A 19,311-nucleotide genomic window follows, 5' to 3' on the forward strand; every position below is an offset into this window, starting at 1 on the left:
AAAACTACGGATAACCATAAATCACTTACCTTGACTTTGATACAGTTACTACCTCTCTTACATTTCTTGTTAATTATTGAAATGCGTAAAAAATACTAAATAACTGTACTGATAATTTACAACTGTACATGGCTACTCTTACACTCCACTATGATTAGAAACAAAACTATGGTCTAATTCAATCACCATAAAAGAAAAAGTTATTGCAATACAACTTGGCAGGATTCATGACCACAGCACTGTAAATTTTACAGGGGTAAAATTTTCCAATTATTTACATTGAATTAATCCAATGACATGTCCATACCTTCATCTTTTCTTTGTCATCTTTAGCTTCCTGGAGACGGATCTCTATGGTAACAATCCATTTCATCACCTCATCACTTTGACTCTTATATTGATACCACTGTGGTGCAACTGTCATTAATTTCTTTTTCTTATACTCTGCATCCCGTCTGACGGTATCCCATCTCAATTTCAGACTGTCCATTTTTTCCTGGATTACCTTGGCCTGCTCTGGGTCTTTGGTATCCTGCACCAGCAGTTCACCTCTTGTTATCAGCTCATCAATGTCTGGCTGCATGTTTTCAATTGCATCATTCATTTCCTAAGCAACAGAGGAACAAACCAGTTGATGGTAAATGTTGATTCTCATCAAAACCATGCATATTGTAAAGTTTATTCCCAGAAACCAGTATGTTTTAGTATCTATGCTTGTTAACTGTATTGTAGTGAAGTACATCAAAACCCCCAAACCCCCTCTAATTGGATATATTTAAAAATAAAATTGATTTATTTTGACTTATACCATATGCTGTTGTACTTGCATTGTATTCACAGAAGTGTGTATGATTCCTTTGATTTCAAATCTCTTATTTTTAGCAAAGTTGCACTATGAAGAGAGGTGAAAATGATTTTCACAACTCACTGGACATCAACTAAAGCAGCTAGGATAAAATCAGCCTCACATTTTGCACCTTTAAACCCTCCTTGATTCTCACCATCCCATAAATTTACACTTTGTTGACAAATTAATAAAGTAGTCTGTAATCACACATTGACATCAAACCAGTGTACATCATAGAAAATGATTACCAACATTGTTAAAATTACAAACCATCCAGAGTTGTTTTATACTTATAACACTAACTTTTTATTCAAATACTTGGAATATGCTACAGTGAAATTCATATGACCAGTGTGAAAGGAATAGACACAACTGTGATTTTCAAGATAAACAGAATTGATAAGACCCCTGTATATACACAATTACACTCTTTGGAAAGATCAATTCAAACAATCAACGCCTGGTATCTGATAACAGGTGGTAGAATACAATGCCAATATCTAGACTGACTGTTACTAAGCACACTACTTTTACAGACAATGTTGCAATACAATGGATTGAACCTTAGACTGAGATTGAACACAAGACATCTATTTTACAACCTCCTCTTATCAGATACCATACTTGGCGTTGATTGTTTGAATTGATCTTTCCAAAGAGTGTAATTGTTTATATACAGGGGTCTTATCAATTGAGTTTATCTTGAAAATCACAGTTGTGTCTATTCCTTTCATGCTGGTCATTTGAATATCATTGTAAAAAGTCTTTAAACAATTCCAAACAAGAGTTACATCTTACCTCTATCTTGTCTTCAGGGTTATTGTGAATTTCCTTCTTCAAGTTGATGTCAAATAGATCGATAGCAACGTAAGTTTCTTGTAAGACAGTGTTGAACTCAGTTACGTACTTCTTTTCATCTTCTTCTGACGACATAGAAGATGATGATGATGATGATGATAAAGAGGAGGATGAGAGTGATCGTTTTCTTGAGTCTGGCTTCTCATCAATACCCTCCATGGATTTGGTTTCCAAGGCAACCACATCTGGTTGGGGAACACTGTAAGATTTGGTGGTCACTGTTGTCTGGACAGCAGGTTCAGAAATAATTTCAGGTGGCGCCATCTGAACTGGTGCATCTACCTCTGTTTTCTGAATTTTTTCAAATTCAATGATTTGTTCTGATTCATGTGGCACACGTTCGATTCTTGTTGTGATTGTTTTTGTTGTCTCCACTGTTACTGTGGATACCTGACCTTGTATTTGAACTGGTGTTGTTTCTACAGTGGTGGTCACACTTCTAGAACTGGCCAATGAGGGCAGGCTTTCAACAGGTGTTAACTCCACTTTATCAATTACCTCTTGCATAATGGGAGCTTCCTCGGCTGGTGTTAACTCCACTTTATCAATCACCTCTTCCACAATGGAAGGTTCCATCGCTGGTGTAGTCTCTACTTTATCAACCACCTCTTGCACAATGGAAGGTTCCATAGCTGGTGTTGTTTCTACTGTATCCATCAACTCATGCATAATGAAAGCTTCCACAGCTGGTGTAGCTTCGACTTTCTCAATCACCTCTTGCACAATGGGAGCTTCCATTTCTGTTTGGGCAGCTGCTCTGGATCGGATTTCTATAATGATTTCTTGCCTATGCATAGACTGTTTATCCTGCAAGAAAAGACCAGACAGTTTTATATATGTCATTGTCAAGTAAGGGCAGAACTTCATACTGTTTTAGTGTTTATAAAGGCATACATTTCAGGTTAGTAAAATAGATTCCAAGTTAGAATTGATTAACTGTCATTTTAAGAGTAAAAAATACATACTTTTTTATTAATAGATATTTGTTTCATCATATTGGAACCTAATATGTAAACTACTTGGCAAGAGATATATCTACATCTGTTGATGTAAGACAGAGACATTGGACTTTAGAGTATATAAGAATTATGTACAATCAACACAGAAAATTGAGTATAATATTGCAAATAGGAGGCATAAGCTCAACTCACACATAAACAAATGGGGAAGTTATCTTGAACACATTGTCCAAGACCCAGCATTAAGTAGGGAATAGAAAAATAAGTTTGAATTTCTGTAAAGAAATCATTTTGTGTTTTATCCAGATACTGTAAAAACCTGTTATGTGTAACTTTTTATACTCCAATAAAAATCTTTTAACCCCTTCCATACTGAAAACATTCCCGCCAAAATTGTTTGGACAAAATTCTTGTTTTATGTAAGTTTTTGGCATATATCAACTTCATTTTAGACTGGAATTAAAGAAATGTTACTTCCTAATAAAGTAATATTATTGTAATTATGAAAATATTCATATAAATTTGGTCCCCATATTATTTAAAACTCATCTCTAGTCATGAAAGGGTTAAAATACAAAAAAAAATGTAAAATTGAATGAAATCCATAAACAGAGTTTATTATACGGATATAATCTAAGGTATTTATTGTACACTTATTTATTTATTTTATTTACTGTACTTTATTAATGTTTTACATTTTTGGACTTGAGAGGTATGTTTCTAAAAGCTGTATCAGCATACTGTTTAATACTTAAATGCAATTGGTTTAATGGGGTCACATGATTGCCAGTCATTTGCATAAGACTCATTAACTATTCATTTGTGTACGTTGTTTATACAACTGTTAACTGGTAAATACTTTGTATCTATAATGTAGTATTTGCACATCACTGGTTAAATCAACACAAAAATATTTACTGAACACAATGATTAACATTCCTTGGGGTTAACATTTCACAGGCAACAGATTTTGTCAGTTTAGGAATAGGTCACAGAACCCAATACTTTTAGTACCCACACATTGTAAATCCTGTTTTTTTTCAACTTTTAGTTTTATGTGTACAACCACATACCCCCCTGGTAGAAAGTGGAATCACCTAATTAACATACTATACAGTACATGTACTTGTTGCTGTACCATCTACCAACTTATGCAGACATAGTGGTCAGTTGTACTCAATAACAATCAACAAACACAACCAGTGCTACTTATAACAAACACTTTATGTTGTCCTCACTATGTGCTATATGAACATAGCTAGTTGTTGTAACGGCTGATATCTCACTATGTGATATATGAACATAGCTAGTTGTTGTAACGGCTGGTATCTCACTATGTGCTATATGAACATAGCTAGTTGTTGTACTGGCTGGTATCTCACTATGTGATATATGAACATAGCTAGTTGTTGTAACGGCTGGTATCTCACTATGTGCTATATGAACATAGCTAGGTTGTTGTAACGGCTGGTATCTCACTATGTGCTATATGAACATAGCTAGTTGTTGTAAAGGCTGGTATCTCACTATGTGCTATATGAACATAGCTAGGTTGTTGTAACGGCTGGTATCTCACTATGTGCTATATGAACATAGCTAGTTGTTGTAACGGCTGGTATCTCACTATGTGCTATATGAACATAGCTAGTTGTTGTAACGGCTGGTATCTCACTATGTGCTATATGAACATAGCTAGTTGTAAAGGCCGGTATCTCACTATAGCTAGGTTGTTGTACTGGCTGGTATCTCACTATGTGCTATATGAACATAGCTAGTTGTTGTAACGGCTGGTATCTCACTATGTGCTATATGAACATAGCTAGTTGTTGTAACGGCTGGTATCTCACTATGTGCTATATGAACATAGCTAGTTGTTGTAATGGCTGGTATCTCACTATGTGCTATATGAACATAGCTAGTTGTTGTAACGGTTGGTATCTCACTATGTGCTATATGAACATAGCTAGTTGTTGTAACGGCTGGTATCTCACTATGTGCTATATGAACATAGCTAGTTGTTGTAACGGTTGGTATCTCACTATGTGCTATATGAACATAGCTAGTTGTTGTAACGGCTGGTATCTCACTATGTGCTATATGAACATAGCTAGTTGTTGTAACGGCTGGTATCTCACTATGTGCTATATGAACATAGCTAGTTGTAAAGGCTGGTATCTCACTATGTGCTATATGAATATAGCTAGTTGTTGTAACGGCTGGTATCTCACTATGTGCTATATGAACATAGCTAGTTGTTGTAATGGCTGGTATCTCACTATGTGCTATATGAACATAGCTAGTTGTAAAGGCTGGTATCTCACTATGTGCTATATGAACATAGCTAGTTGTTGTAACGGCTGGTATCTCACTATGTGCTATATGAACATAGCTAGTTGTTGTAACGGCTGGTATCTCACTATGTGCTATATGAACATAGCTAGTTGTTGTAACGGCTGGTATCTCACTATGTGCTATATGAACATAGCTAGTTGTAATGGCTGGTATCTCACTATGTGCTATATGAACATAGCTAGTTGTAAAGGCTGGTATCTCACTATGTGATATATGAACATAGCTAGTTGTTGTAACGGCTGGTATCTCACGATGTGCTATATGAACATAGCTAGGTTGTTGTAACGGCTGCTATCTCACTATGTGCTATATGAACATAGCTAGTTGTAAAGGCTGGTATCTCACTATGTGCTATATGAACATAGCTAGGTTGTTGTAACGGCTGGTATCTCACTATGTGCTATATGAACATAGCTAGGTTGTTGTAATGGCTGGTATCTCACTATGTGCTATATGAACATAGCTAGGTTGTTGTAATGGCTGGTATCTCACTATGTGCTATATGAACATAGCTAGGTTGTTGTAATGGCTGGTATCTCACTATGTGATATATGAACATAGCTAGTTGTTGTAACGGCTGGTATCTCACTATGTGATATATGAACATAGCTAGTTGTTGTAACGGCTGCTATCTCACACACAGTAAGTAGCCATTATGTAGCTTTTTATGTACTCATAGCAAATAAATAGTGCAGATAACTGTAAGATTAGGATTAATGCAATGTTGTATACTGTATCAGTAGATAACATACTCTTATCAATTGGACTGGACCAGCTACCATATCTCATAGAGTTGGTGAACAATTTCAAATATTTTGTCAAATTGTGTTATTTTTTTCTGATTGGTTCATACTAGACAAGTCTAGACTCCCCTGACTATTCTCCACTACTTGTGTAAAATTTAGAACTAGATTGGTTTTGATGACAAGTGTATGGCAAGTTAAAAGGGTTAAGAAAACACATGAGGTTTAAACTTTGTGGGTCACAGCAAATAGTTCATGATAATCAGCTGTTCTGTCTGTCTCTATATAACATCACAATTCAACCATAAATTTGAAAAAGTAATTTTACGATGATAATATTTTATAGAATGGCAAAAATTTTAGTCAAACTGTCATAGTTTCATATAATATTTATGAATAATATAATTTAGATCTTTCATCCATGTACAACTTTTTGCCAAGATTTTTTTTCTGCTTCATTTCATAATCTCTTCAAGCTGTAGTGTCTTTCTCCTTGACTGGTACAAGGACCAGGAGAAAATCGTCAGACGACAATTTTATCACATCATCTTTGGAACTGGAGGTCAAACTTGAACTCTAGGTTTAATGAGACTGAATGGTTTTAATCTTGTCTGATTTATTTTTCATTTGCCTTCTAATATATCTGATAACGATAAATAAAGACAAAACCACATACACCCAGAAACTTTGTACATACGCCCTCCTTCCTGTACTTTTTACTTTCAGACTGTCATTTGGAAACATGTCCCAAAAGTTTGATTATTTTGTCAATTTATTTTAATGATACAATAATTTATATTTGTGAAGTTTCCACATTCCTAAGATTTACAACTACACTCATCTACTACGAAGAATGCTTCTATGTTTTTGATTACAGGCTACAAATTAGAATAGGGTTTGGAAAGGCTGTGGTATTGTGTTGAGACTGAGATAGATAGCACAGCACAAAGACTCCTGATTTCTGAATGGAGTCTTGGACAGCAATGATTTTGTGTGGAGATAGTCTAGGAATACCATAGCCCAAAGACTTCTTATTTGACAACAGTTTTAAGCCAGATAGCTAAGTCTCTGGGCTAGGAAGTGAGATGCAGTATATTTTGATAAGAGTTTGGGATAGCAGTGATTTTGAAAACAGTTTGGGATGTTGGCGATTTTCAAGTATTTCAGGATAAGTGACTCTATTCCAGTCACCCACCCACCCACTCTGCTGGTATCCTTGTATGTTTAGCTAACCCAGCATGTGTTCTAGCATTAGATGACTGTACACATACTGATAGATTTAGTCAGGCATTTCAGCCTACAGGCATGGACACTACAAGGCCCAGAGTACATTCTACAATTGACTACCACTGTACCAGTACTATCTACCCAATGCACTGCTATCAACACTTAGTCTGCATGGTTAAAAGTCCAACAAAAAGTTATCTTATGATCGAATCACCCCTTCCTTTTTTTGACCACATCTCCTGATTTTGATCTTTACCAAGTATTGGTTTAATACAAGTAAACACTAATGAGGTGTCATGTCACCCCCTCCCCCTCCTTGCAGATGAAGACATCAAAACAGAGTACATACAATGGCAGCCAAAAACAAATCAAATTTATAAATGAATACAAATATCTATACACACAACAAGCCTGCTACTGTGACAGAAAGTAAAAAAAACCCTCAATTTTAAATTCAAGATTTTAATTACACACAGATTTCCAACTTACGTTTAGAACAAGTTGACCTGGCTAAGAACTCTGCTAAAACCCTTACTTTGATACTCTGCTGTCACTTAGCAGCAAGCTAGCTAGAACTCCATTTTTAACTTTTAGTACATTTAGGTCAAAGTTCCAAAAAGTATACATTTTATATTGTAAACTGTACAACTTACCTACAGTTTTTGACAAAAGTTCACTTTTTTCCAGTGGAAAATTCCAAGTATACTTTAAAGAGTACTGCCACTGTTACAAGTTGTGAGTCAAGTCCTCTGATAGGGGCAAGATGCAAGTTCTGGGTCATACTATTAACTTCCATCAAAGAGATTATTACTTGGTATGAGGATTAAACTTAGACCAAACCATTCTGGGAGACTAGATAGGGGTGGGAGGGAGAATTCAGCAGGTTGACTCTCATATCAACAAGTTCAATTCCAGGGTTATACCATTCTACAATATGGGGTAGAGTAATGATGTGGAAACTTACCTTGATTTTTTTACAGACATGTTCCCATCTGTTGTTGAGAGTGATAAGTTCTGGTTCTACAATGGTTTGACATGGCCCACCCTGACTGGTAAGTTCCAAGGCTTGATCACGTAATTCATCAACCGTACTACGTAAACGATTCATGTCCATTTGTAGTTTCTGTGATAAGAGAAAAATATACAGTAAAAATATCTGCCGACATGAAAGTTTTCACAATTTTTTCATACTTTTTATCAAGTTTTCACACAAGACAAATTAAAAGGTGAATTCTTGCATAATGATGAATTTGCAAACAATTCAGATAAATTTTGTCAAACTTCTAAGTAGAACTATAATCATATCAACTGACACAGGTGTGAAAAGGTCATGTCACAGTTCAAAGGTCAACAGGTCTTATCAGGTTACTAATGACATGTAGTTTAAAGTTAAACATCCATTTATTACATTTATTTTGCTGTTTTCTTTATAATCAGCCAATCATTCTAATTGTTACTACTAGTAGGCATCTATAGTATGGTTCTAATGGGTTTCTAATCAGATAGATAATGGATGGCCCTGGATCTATACATGTTAACACATACCATAGTTAGTCTCTGGATATGTATCACACACAATAACAAGTACATATACAATTACTTCTTTTGTTCAGTTATTTCTGTAAAACAAATATACTGGAAACCGGGAATTTTTCATTGAATAGTTATTTTCACTTATTTCATTGGAAACAAAATGCAAAAATACTTTGAAAAACTCCCCTCTGGTCGCAGATTTCGCGTACCAAAAGCACACAGGAATTTTTATAAACGTTCTTTTATTCTATCAGCAATTTCAATTTTAAATTCCAGGGAACTTTAATTTCACGTTTATGTCGTCTTTATAGCTGTTATTTCATCCAATTCCCATTTTAACTTGCTGTTTATCAGCACTGTCTTTGTAATTTTAGCCTGTCTTGTTGTGATCTATGTTCTTTGATTATTGTATATATCAGTGTTTGACCTGAGTGACTGAAAGTGATTTTTCCATATATACACTGTTGACAATAAAGTTATTTCTATTTCTATATGTAAATGACTACCATGCTCCTTGTTTGTGTGTGAACAGTGTATCAGGGTCCTGAAATTCATAAAGATTACTTTTTTTCAGTAGTCTTTGAGAACGAGCTGAAGGCTGTAAAATCACAACATTTTCTAGTGGCAAAAATATCTAGGTTTACAGTACATCAAAAGATATTACTATTTTATAAAACATTGCATTGCCACAGATAAAATAAGTAAAAATAAAGGGAACACTCTAAGTACTGTTTTATTTTCTACTTGCCATTCAAGCTGACAAATTAGTGAAATTTGACCTCAAAATAAGTACCAGAAGTCATCTTGACTGTCTTTGTTTTTTGTCACAACACAAACAGATGATGTCATTACATTATGGCTGTACAAATTGATGATGTCACAGCCTTGTCACCACACAAACTGATGATGTCATTACATTGAGGCTGTACAAATTGATGATGTCACAGCCTTGTCACCACACAAACTGATGATGTCATTACATTGTGGCTGTACAAATCGATGATGCCGTAGCATTGTCACCGCACAAACTGATGATGTCATTACATTGTGGCTGTACAAATTGATGATGTCACTACATGGGCAAGTGATGTCATTACACTGTACACATGCCTCTACAATTCAGAAACCAGCAGTAACTATCAAAACACATTGACAAATCCTGCACATAGTGACTATGATGTATTCAAACCATCAATAATATCATAGGGTATATCAAATTGTTAGTTTTGAAGAGGAAAATCTGAAGTCAAAATTCACCTCTGAGTAAATCGCCTGTGTTTACCTTCACATTTTAAATCACATGAAAAGATTTTCTTTTTAGGAAAAAATGACAGCTCTCATTATTTGCAGACATCTTCCATGCAAACAGTTATCCCAAAGTGTATGAATATTTATATATATAACATAAAGCCTGTCACTCCAAACGTAGATACTTCAAGACAAATATCAACATACATGGTAGAATCTACACAAAGTACAGCTGAACATCCATACAGAGTTAAAAACCACTCAGTTTTATCCTGTTTTCTATACTATCTCTGCACGTATTCTATATATAAGCCATGTTGGGTCAAACAGGCGACAATCACCCAGTGGTTTGCATAGCGTACAATTATTTATATAGCTGCTAGCTATTTCACAGGGCAGATATTGATTGCATTCAATCCAAGTTTTCAGTCACTTTGGCATCAGAGGTGTCAGCAGCTTACATCAACCACATGGCATGTATTTACTGACTGTCCATTGACACTTGGCATTATTTAGTCAACTGTATAGATATGGAGACAATTTTTCAAGATTCTATCTCAGTTAAAAAAAGGTTCGATACCATAAAAAAGTTAATATTCTTTAGTAGGTATCATGGTTCTGCAGTCATCCATATATAAAATGAATAACATAATTCCAATTACCCTGATTCTACAATAATTTACAACTATCCTCTGTTCATTTGTTATTTATCTGTTAAGTTTTAATACACTACATTCCTCTAGGATTTTAATACACATATGAAAACTGCTTCCATTCATTCACTTAGTAGTAAAATATGTATTTGCCAAATTAATTATCATATCATGAGGATTTGTAGTCAACAAATTTTTCACTATTCCAAAATTTTTGGAAAGCAAAAAGTAACAGTATCTTTCAACTTAAAACACTTTAAGTACAGCGCAATGAGAGGTTGGTGAATTGAGTAGCAGTCGTATGGGTACTGACATATGACTACAGACGTAGGTAGGGATATCATAGATGGCAACCATGCAGAGTTAATCTTTCTAATTTACTGTCATTCCCTTCACAGCTGGACTGTATCACACTCAGGGGCTACAGAATCATCATAGAGGTCACAGGTCACATTCCGACGCCACTGTCCTACATTGGTTTGAAGACTACATACTTGTACACACTAACACAGATAACAGTCTACACTGTGCCCTGGACATTGTATTGGGACATTGTAATGAATTGGATACAAAAATGAATAAACTGTGCCATGGATGTTGTGTAGTGAATTGGGATGTTGTAATGAATTGTGAATGAGCTACTTACACTCCACTATTGGATACACCAATAAAGACCGGGGTGGGGTGGGGGTTCTGTGCTACAACACACGTACAGAACTGACAAGACGAGAGTTTCTGTACTAACTTAGTAACTACTAAATGTATATAACACAGAACTGCATTACATGTAACGCAGCCACTGACGTACATATGCAAACACACAGCCATTCCAATTGTAAGACTTGGGGGAGTTCTGTGCTACAACAAAACTGTGTTAAACACACCCCCATTCCAATTGTAAGACATAGGGGAGTTCTGTGCTACAACAAAACTGTGTTAAACACACAGCCATTCCAATTGAAAGATTTGGGGAGTTCTGTGCTACAACAAAACTGTGTTAAACACACAGCCATTCCAATTATAAGACTTGGGGAGTTCTGTGCTACAACAAAACTGTGTTAAACACACAGCCATTCCAATTGTAAGACTTGGGGGAGTTCTGTGCTACAACAAAACTGTGTTAAACACACCCCCATTCCAATTGTAAGACATAGGGGAGTTCTGTGCTACAACAAAACTGTGTTAAACACACAGCCATTCCAATTGAAAGATTTGGGGAGTTCTGTGCTACAACAAAACTGTGTTAAACACACAGCCATTCCAATTATAAGACTTGGGGAGTTCTGTGCTACAACAAAACTGTGTTAAACACAACCACTGACGTACATGAAGATAGAATGTGACATTGACAAGCTGTACTATGATAACTTTCAGATTTTAATGAGACACTTGACAGCCACATTTCTGATAGCATGATTTCCTCTATCATTATTTCACCATTTGGGAGTTCAACTTTTCCGCATGTCTGTGACATATGGTATAAAAGTGGACACATTGTATGGTCAAGGATTGATGTGGTAAAGGGTCAAAGCAGTATATGTACTGATGAGGCCATGTCCCAAAAGGTCAGAGGTCAACCCATCAACACTATGTGTGCTACGGTAGAATATGATAACATATGCTTTTTTCATTTTGTAAAGGTTACTTTGATCTGTTGAAACACACTTCTACCAAGCTAGAATGTTAATACATTTGACTCTCAAAATGCATTGATATATTACAAGGTACGGTGTCCTAAAGTCATACTGGATACATTATATTACCCTGGTGTTGAACCTTTGGTTTTCTACAATAGACACAAACTAAAACTATTGTCACAACATGTAGGGAGGCATCTCTGAAAACTAGTTCCATGAACTTGCAGTGCTGTTTCGGGACTTCCAATGTTTACACGATGTTGATCACTGGGTGATTAGAATCGCACAACAGAGGAACCGCTATCATCCACTTGCGTAATCTACCACATTGACGGACAATATATTTAGTTTGTGTCTATCTTAGTAAACCGAAGGCTGGATTACTAGTGTCAGATCTGTCTTGTTCTACTTATACGCACAAACTTAATTTTCCACCAAATTGCCATAAAAAAATTGGTTCATCTCCAACAGTATCATATGATGATAATATTTTTAGCCCAGTGTCACATATTTTGAAGTGTCCAAGGTGTATTTCTTACATAAATTTTATCACATAACTTTGATGTCTACTAGTTTGCAACACTGGCACAGTCAGGCATGAAGTTAACACTCAATGAAATGGCACAGTCAGACACTCACACAATGGCATTCATTATCTTTTTATCATGTTCAAAGTATATGTATGTGTCAGCTGTGCATTCACAAATTTGTAACATCATCACGTTTAATTTTACCATCATGGCATTGCCAGACTGCAGTGTCTAAATCAGTTGGACTGTGGTGTCTAAATCAGTTGGACCTTCTATACACAGACCAACCTGGTAAATATTAACACATATTGCATTCATTATGGTTGCATACATTTGCAATCAAGTAGTTCCTACTTTCACTTTATTTGTCTTCATTTTCATTTGTTTGTCTCAAACTGTTTTCCCATTTTTAAAATTCCATACATTGTACTAGTGAGGACTTCACAAGTAGCACATACTGCATTGTGGGTAAATAATCTGCTGCCCTCACAAGTTCAAATGTTGGGTGGTTGCCATAGAGCCCAATCTTCATCTCAGATATGACATCGACAGAAGACTTGGGTTGAAAGGTCACGTCATCAGAATACAAAACATGCTGTTTTTGGAGATCATGCTGAGCCACAAAACATTACCAATCGGAAATGTAATCAAGAAAATGGTCATTTCTTCTAGTGGATAACAGTCTGCTGTCAACGACAATTTTCAATCAAGTTTCCGTGCTTGGAGTCTGCAAGCAGTACAATATTGCTGACTACTGTGATACAAGGTCAGTTGGTAAGTACAACCAGACATAAACCAATGGAAAAATATGTCTAAGCTTTACCAACTCATCTCTCAGTTCTCCTTTAAAGTAGTGTTACAAATACCTAACCCACACTCCCAAAGAAAATGAACCATACCTAGATTGCTGTTGCTATGGTGAGACATTCCTGGATGCACAGAGGATAGTTGCTATGGCAACTACCTCAAAGCAAACTTTGAGTTACTGTGTGGATGGAAGTGAAGCTGTTTGTAAACCAGCAAAAACAGCTGGTGTGAACAAATCCTATGGGTTTGACAGAATTTCATAGAACCAAATGCATACATGCAAAATAGTAATAAAAAGTCATAATAGACAATCAGGAAATTTAGTGTCAAAAAACCAACACCACTGAAATGTGAAATAAGAATCACACAAACATGAAGTAATATGGATACATTGTTAAAAACCAACAACAGGATTCCTCTATGACAGAACCAACATCACACATTACCATGGCAACTTTTGTTACATTCAAATGAAGACTAGACATATATCGTCCACTCCAAAACACACTAACAATTAACACCCCTCTCTAATCTCTATCATTACCATAGTAACAATCTTTATATGTCATCACCATAGTAACTAAATTTAAATATGAGCCTACCTTGTAAGTTTCAACTTCATGCTCGCTGACTTGTTCTACTTCAGATAATTTATCTGAGGCTTCAAGGATCTTCTCAGCTTGTCCCATCCATGCATTCACTTCCATTAACCCACCTCGGAATTGTTCAATCTGCTTGGCGTATTCCTGGGAAATGAACACAATAATATGAATCTCCAGCGGTCCACAAACAACTGCCATACTTTCCCTGATGTTTTCCCTGCAACCTTTCTGTCCCTCTCTTACATGAATCTTCCACAGTTTAATCTTTTATCAATTCCTAAAATAGCAGCAACTTTATCAAAACTTTCAAGTAGTATAGTAAAAGCTGAAGAAATATATAAACACGTTTTTATCTAATGGACTACCATAACCATCCATGACATGGAACATGCCAATTAGAATTGATACCGACATCCCAACATCATCATATCGATTAAATGATAGTCGTCATAGCAACCTTAAACAGATGTGATACCATCATCACATTTCCATGGCAACAATGATCTATTTCTGGATGTTTTTGTAGAAGATGACAATATTTAAAGGGCAAGTTTAATGTAGCATAAGAAAAGGATATAGGATTCTGACGTTTGACTTGATTATATTTTCACTTGGTATGTTTACAACATGGTGAAAACTAAGGCTACATTGGAATTTCTGTCTGCTGTTAATGCTATAATCTGTATATAAAAGTCCACCAAATTGCCATTATTTGTGGTTTCCTGAATTGATTGTAACATTCAACTACAATGAATGAATGGTTAAATTTGGCATTTCAAATAAATTTCATTATTTGTACAAATTTTAATATTTTGTGAAAATGTTATTTTTCAGTTTTCTGGATTTCTCCTCTTCACTGGAACTTGAGGACAAGAGGACAACAACTTGAAAACTGCAAACCAAGTTAGATACACTCTGTCATGGCATTCAAATGTCCATTGTATATTGTATGTCTAAGTCATTCCTACTACTGCGATGACACGATACAAAATAAACTCACCACATGTTCTCAACCTCATCAAATATCTCCAACTGAACTATCCTGCATTCACAGTAATAAAATTCTTCCAGAAAGGAAAACAATTTTGTACGATTAAACAACTTCAAATTAAGAAAACTTTCATTTTTACCTGTACAACAAGTCTCCTCTCTGAAGCTCTTGAACACACTTCATTCCATTTGGTTTCCATGGTATCCAGGTCTTCCTGTACAGTGGGTAGTTTACCGTCATGGCCGACAAGCATCAATTCTTGACCAGTCTTTTGAATAACTTCAAGTTGTTTCTGTCTTTTGCTTAGTTCCTGCTGCCATTGCTGTCAGAGAAAATAATATTATTGTTACTGATGAAGAGACTGGAGGACATCAATAGGTTTACAAAATATTCGTTTTCTTGATTGGTTTTGTTTTGAACATTTTATTTTGGAGGGATATAGTATCTACTAAGAAAGGATATCAACCATTTTGCTGGAAATTCAAATTTAGATAATGTAAATATTAATATATAGTTTGTATAAATTCAAGTTTAATTTCTTGAAAAAGCCACCTGATTCATGCAGTTTTTGTATTCATTTACTGTAACATTTAACATATGGACATTGTATGTAACACCCCGGAATATTAGACTGAAAAAAAAATTTACATCATATTTTTATTTATTTTTTTATTTTTCTGACTTATTCATGTTGTTGAACTTGCTGTGTACAGCATGTCTGATCATAAATTGATCAAATTCCTATCAACACCTCTAAAATCTACAATTGTTGACAAACAAATACCAGACCACAACTGTTTACATATGGACATCAAGCCTGAGCATACACAATCCCAGTATTAGGTAACTACGCTAAATCAGAAAAACTGAATCATTTTCAGTAAAGATTTGATGCATTTTTCAATCTGTAAAAGTTAAAAGGAAACCCTCTTAAGATTTACAGCTTGGGGGCCTGGATTAAAATATTAGTGAATATTTATTTTCCTATATTCTTCATAAAGTATTTACTCTGAGATATGTAAATCGTTACTATAGAAACATGACTTCTACTGGAATTTCTGGAATGAATGACCAAGAATAAACTACTTGAAACAAGAAATATACGAACTATCAATTTTGGTTGTCAAAACTATGATCGAAAATGGCAACCTTTTAACCTTGTATGCATTTTTTCATTAAAACATGTAATAAAACTCTAGATTACTGTCATTTTATCTTCCATTTTACTCATCCCTGTCAATTTCTTGTCACATCTCAACAAATAATTACTCTAAAAATGTCATTATTGAAGTGATTATGTTGTCTTTTGTCATTAAACAGTGCCCTCTAGAGGTACAATACTGCAAATGAATAAAGCAAGTCTTTGCACACAGCTGGACGCAAGTCTAGACTATTTTTCAATACTTTTAACATTCTGCCTTACACACTAAAACATCACTGATTTCTCGCAAGATGAAATGACATGAATACATCATAATCTTGTAAACCACAACTACAAGGAGATGTTGGTACAGACAAGGTAAGGGCTTTATCATTTTGTGTTCATGATGTCATACAGGTATGATGTCTGTTAGTGTGAAGAGTTCGTCTGTCAGTACAGTCTGGCACTATCTTTTTGGTTTCCTGTAACTTGTAACCTGTTCTGTTTCTGCCTTCCATACTAGTTCACAATGTTTCCTTGTCAGGTAATCATTTTTTTTTCTCCAATTTTGTAAATGTATCTACAATGTTACGACCCCCTTTGGTGATATATTACAACATTTTCCTTACAAGGACTTCTTACAATTCCAGTTACTTATTGAAATACATGTAAACAGAGTTACAAAACATACTTTTAAATTCTTAACACGAAGGAATGTAAGGAACGATGTTTGATCACCTAATTCATAATTTCACACTTTGAGTTAGCTACAAGTGATAGTGACAGTTACCAAGATTCACCACTGGCGGCGCACTTCATTCCACTACCCTAGTCTTAGTTACCCAGACTCAGTGTTAATACCTCATTCCTGCAGGCCAACCTCAGCAGATTGTACAGATATGTTTTGGAGGGAACTATAATCCAAGATGGTGACTGTCAGTGCTTTCAGACAACAGTGAATCTAGGTAAACAAACCTACAATTACTTATTTTGCTCTGTGCTAAAACACAAACTTACCTCACTCCATGTCATTTCCCTGTCTAGATCATCTGTCATTTTTCCAGCTGCATCCTTCTCATCCAACTCCTCTTCCATTTTCCGTAACCAATCCGTCATGGATAACATCTCCTTCTTAAAGGTTCTGGAAAGTTTTAATCCTTTTTCCAGGTTAGTTTTTCCATCAGTGACTTTCTTACCAAGTACATTATACTGTTGTTTGAGTGCGTTTAGTTTTTCAGTCAACTCAGGTGGGTTATCTACTTGTCGTTTCTCCACAATTTGTCGTCCTGTTTTGATGACGTATTCCACTTGAGCTTTTACTTCACTCAAACTTTTATAAAATCCCTACAGGAAAAGATAAATAAACAATTTCTTGATGATTATCAAATTAGTTGTGAGTACTTTCTGCAAATGCCCCAAAAATATAATGACAATTAATCTAAAGTAGATAAGACATGTAACATACCGCAGATGAAATCTTTGGAAAAGTACTAACAGATTTCAATATAATTGTAAACATTCTACGCTCCCTATACAATTTCCAGATGTTCCCTATCAAAATTATGGTTCACTGTACAAGAAACTCATGCTGTATCTAGTAAACAAAAGATTTTTCAAATATGAACAATGGGGGCGCCTGTTTAGCCGAATGCAAGTTGTTCAGAAGAGGTAGGAAAACTGCAAGCTTTGAGCACCAAGATTTTTTTTTTTTTTTGGTGGGAATGTGTTCCAACATGTTGTGTACAGTAGCGAGACTGAATAAAGAGATTCCATCAACCAAATTGACCAAGTTACCAAGATTTAAACAGCTGAGTATTAAAATTAGAGAATATGATACAGAATGATGTAGACAACATACCATACATGCATCAAGTTGAGACTGTATAACTTCAGATTCACCATTTCTCAATGCAATCACATTGACACCATTCTCAACACTATCAAGAACACTCTTGACATGTGCCATCTTAGGTTCAAAATCAGCTGGCTTCTGGAATTTTCTAAACTTCAGTTGTAGTTCTTCCATACGTTTCTGAAAAGAAAGAAAATACAGTATATGAGTTTTGACATGTTTGTAAATCAAGAATGGTGTAGTTGTGTTGGTAAAGGTTTTTGTTGAGGTGGTTGTTGTCATGGTAATGGCTGGCAGTCATAGTGATGATATGTGACAATGGACGGGGGTGGGGGTGGGGGTTCATTAAACCGTGTCCTAGATGTTGTACAGTAAATTTGCACTTGGAATCTTCACTACATTCTGCACACCAGTTCGTTCACTACTTTGTGTATTTGGAAATCATAATTCCACATAAAAGTCACTTTTTTTCGAAAAGAAACAATGTAAACTGCAATAACTTTCTATGAACAAGTTTCAGATTGTGACATGATCACATAATAAACAGCGCCCTCTATCATGGAGTGAACAAGATTGAAAAGATCTTAGCTTATCAAATTATGTCGTGTATTGGTTGAATTTATCATTCTCAACTTTCAGATTACTTTAAATTCTTTACTCAACACACACACACACACACACACACACACACACACACACACACACACACACACACACACACACACACACACACACACACACACACACACACACACAGTAATGTTACAGCTCTACAGCTACAAGTTTAGTCATCTGCCATGACAATTTCTGTGGACATATTTTAATTTAGGTATATAGCGCCCTCTAGTGACAAATATAGCAATTTTGCTGAACACACTTGATGGAGCTGTTCATTAGTTCGACTGTAACTTACCTTGAGTAATTCTACTTGTTGTTGCTGCTGCTGCTGACCAAGTCCACTCCCTGGTGTGACCCTTGACCTTACCCTTCTATTCAAGGCTTCCAAATCAACTTCATATTTGGCAAAATCTTTCTGTAGTTGCTGTACAGGAATGAACAATTCAGAGATTCATGTTATTTGTGCTGCCTGATAACTTTCAACAAGAAACGACATTACAATGCTCTCTATCAAACACAATAGAATCATGTTGTATCAGTTCTAAATAAAAATTATATATACTAGAAATTTCTTACATTTAGTTTTTTTGTATATTTCTTCTTCCCTTGATTATTTTACTTTAGATTTTAATATGCCTTTTAACACAACTACATATCGATATTGACAGAAACTTTTCAACTAACAAAATAAAATTTTTATGAAAAACTACTTA

At 35.3% G+C, this 19,311-nt stretch overlaps 1 protein-coding gene across 2 annotated transcripts in view; it reads right to left on the reverse strand.

Annotated features, from left to right (window-relative positions):
* The window catches only part of LOC144432563 (dystrophin-like), a 292,959-nt gene that overhangs the window by 123,038 nt on the left and 150,610 nt on the right, over positions 1–19,311 (reverse strand). For both annotated transcript variants that reach the window (XM_078120804.1, XM_078120805.1), the window contains exons 28-35: positions 18,894–19,022; positions 17,987–18,160; positions 17,146–17,472; positions 15,127–15,309; positions 13,997–14,140; positions 7,951–8,109; positions 1,646–2,512; positions 308–607 (exon numbers count right to left, since the gene is read on the reverse strand). In XM_078120804.1, coding sequence (XP_077976930.1) covers positions 308–607; positions 1,646–2,512; positions 7,951–8,109; positions 13,997–14,140; positions 15,127–15,309; positions 17,146–17,472; positions 17,987–18,160; positions 18,894–19,022 — 2,283 coding nt within the window. The remainder of the gene's footprint in view (positions 1–307; positions 608–1,645; positions 2,513–7,950; positions 8,110–13,996; positions 14,141–15,126; positions 15,310–17,145; positions 17,473–17,986; positions 18,161–18,893; positions 19,023–19,311) is intronic.

This window comes from Glandiceps talaboti, chromosome 3 (genome assembly GCF_964340395.1).
Source record: "Glandiceps talaboti chromosome 3, keGlaTala1.1, whole genome shotgun sequence".
NCBI lineage: Eukaryota > Metazoa > Hemichordata > Enteropneusta > Spengelidae > Glandiceps > Glandiceps talaboti.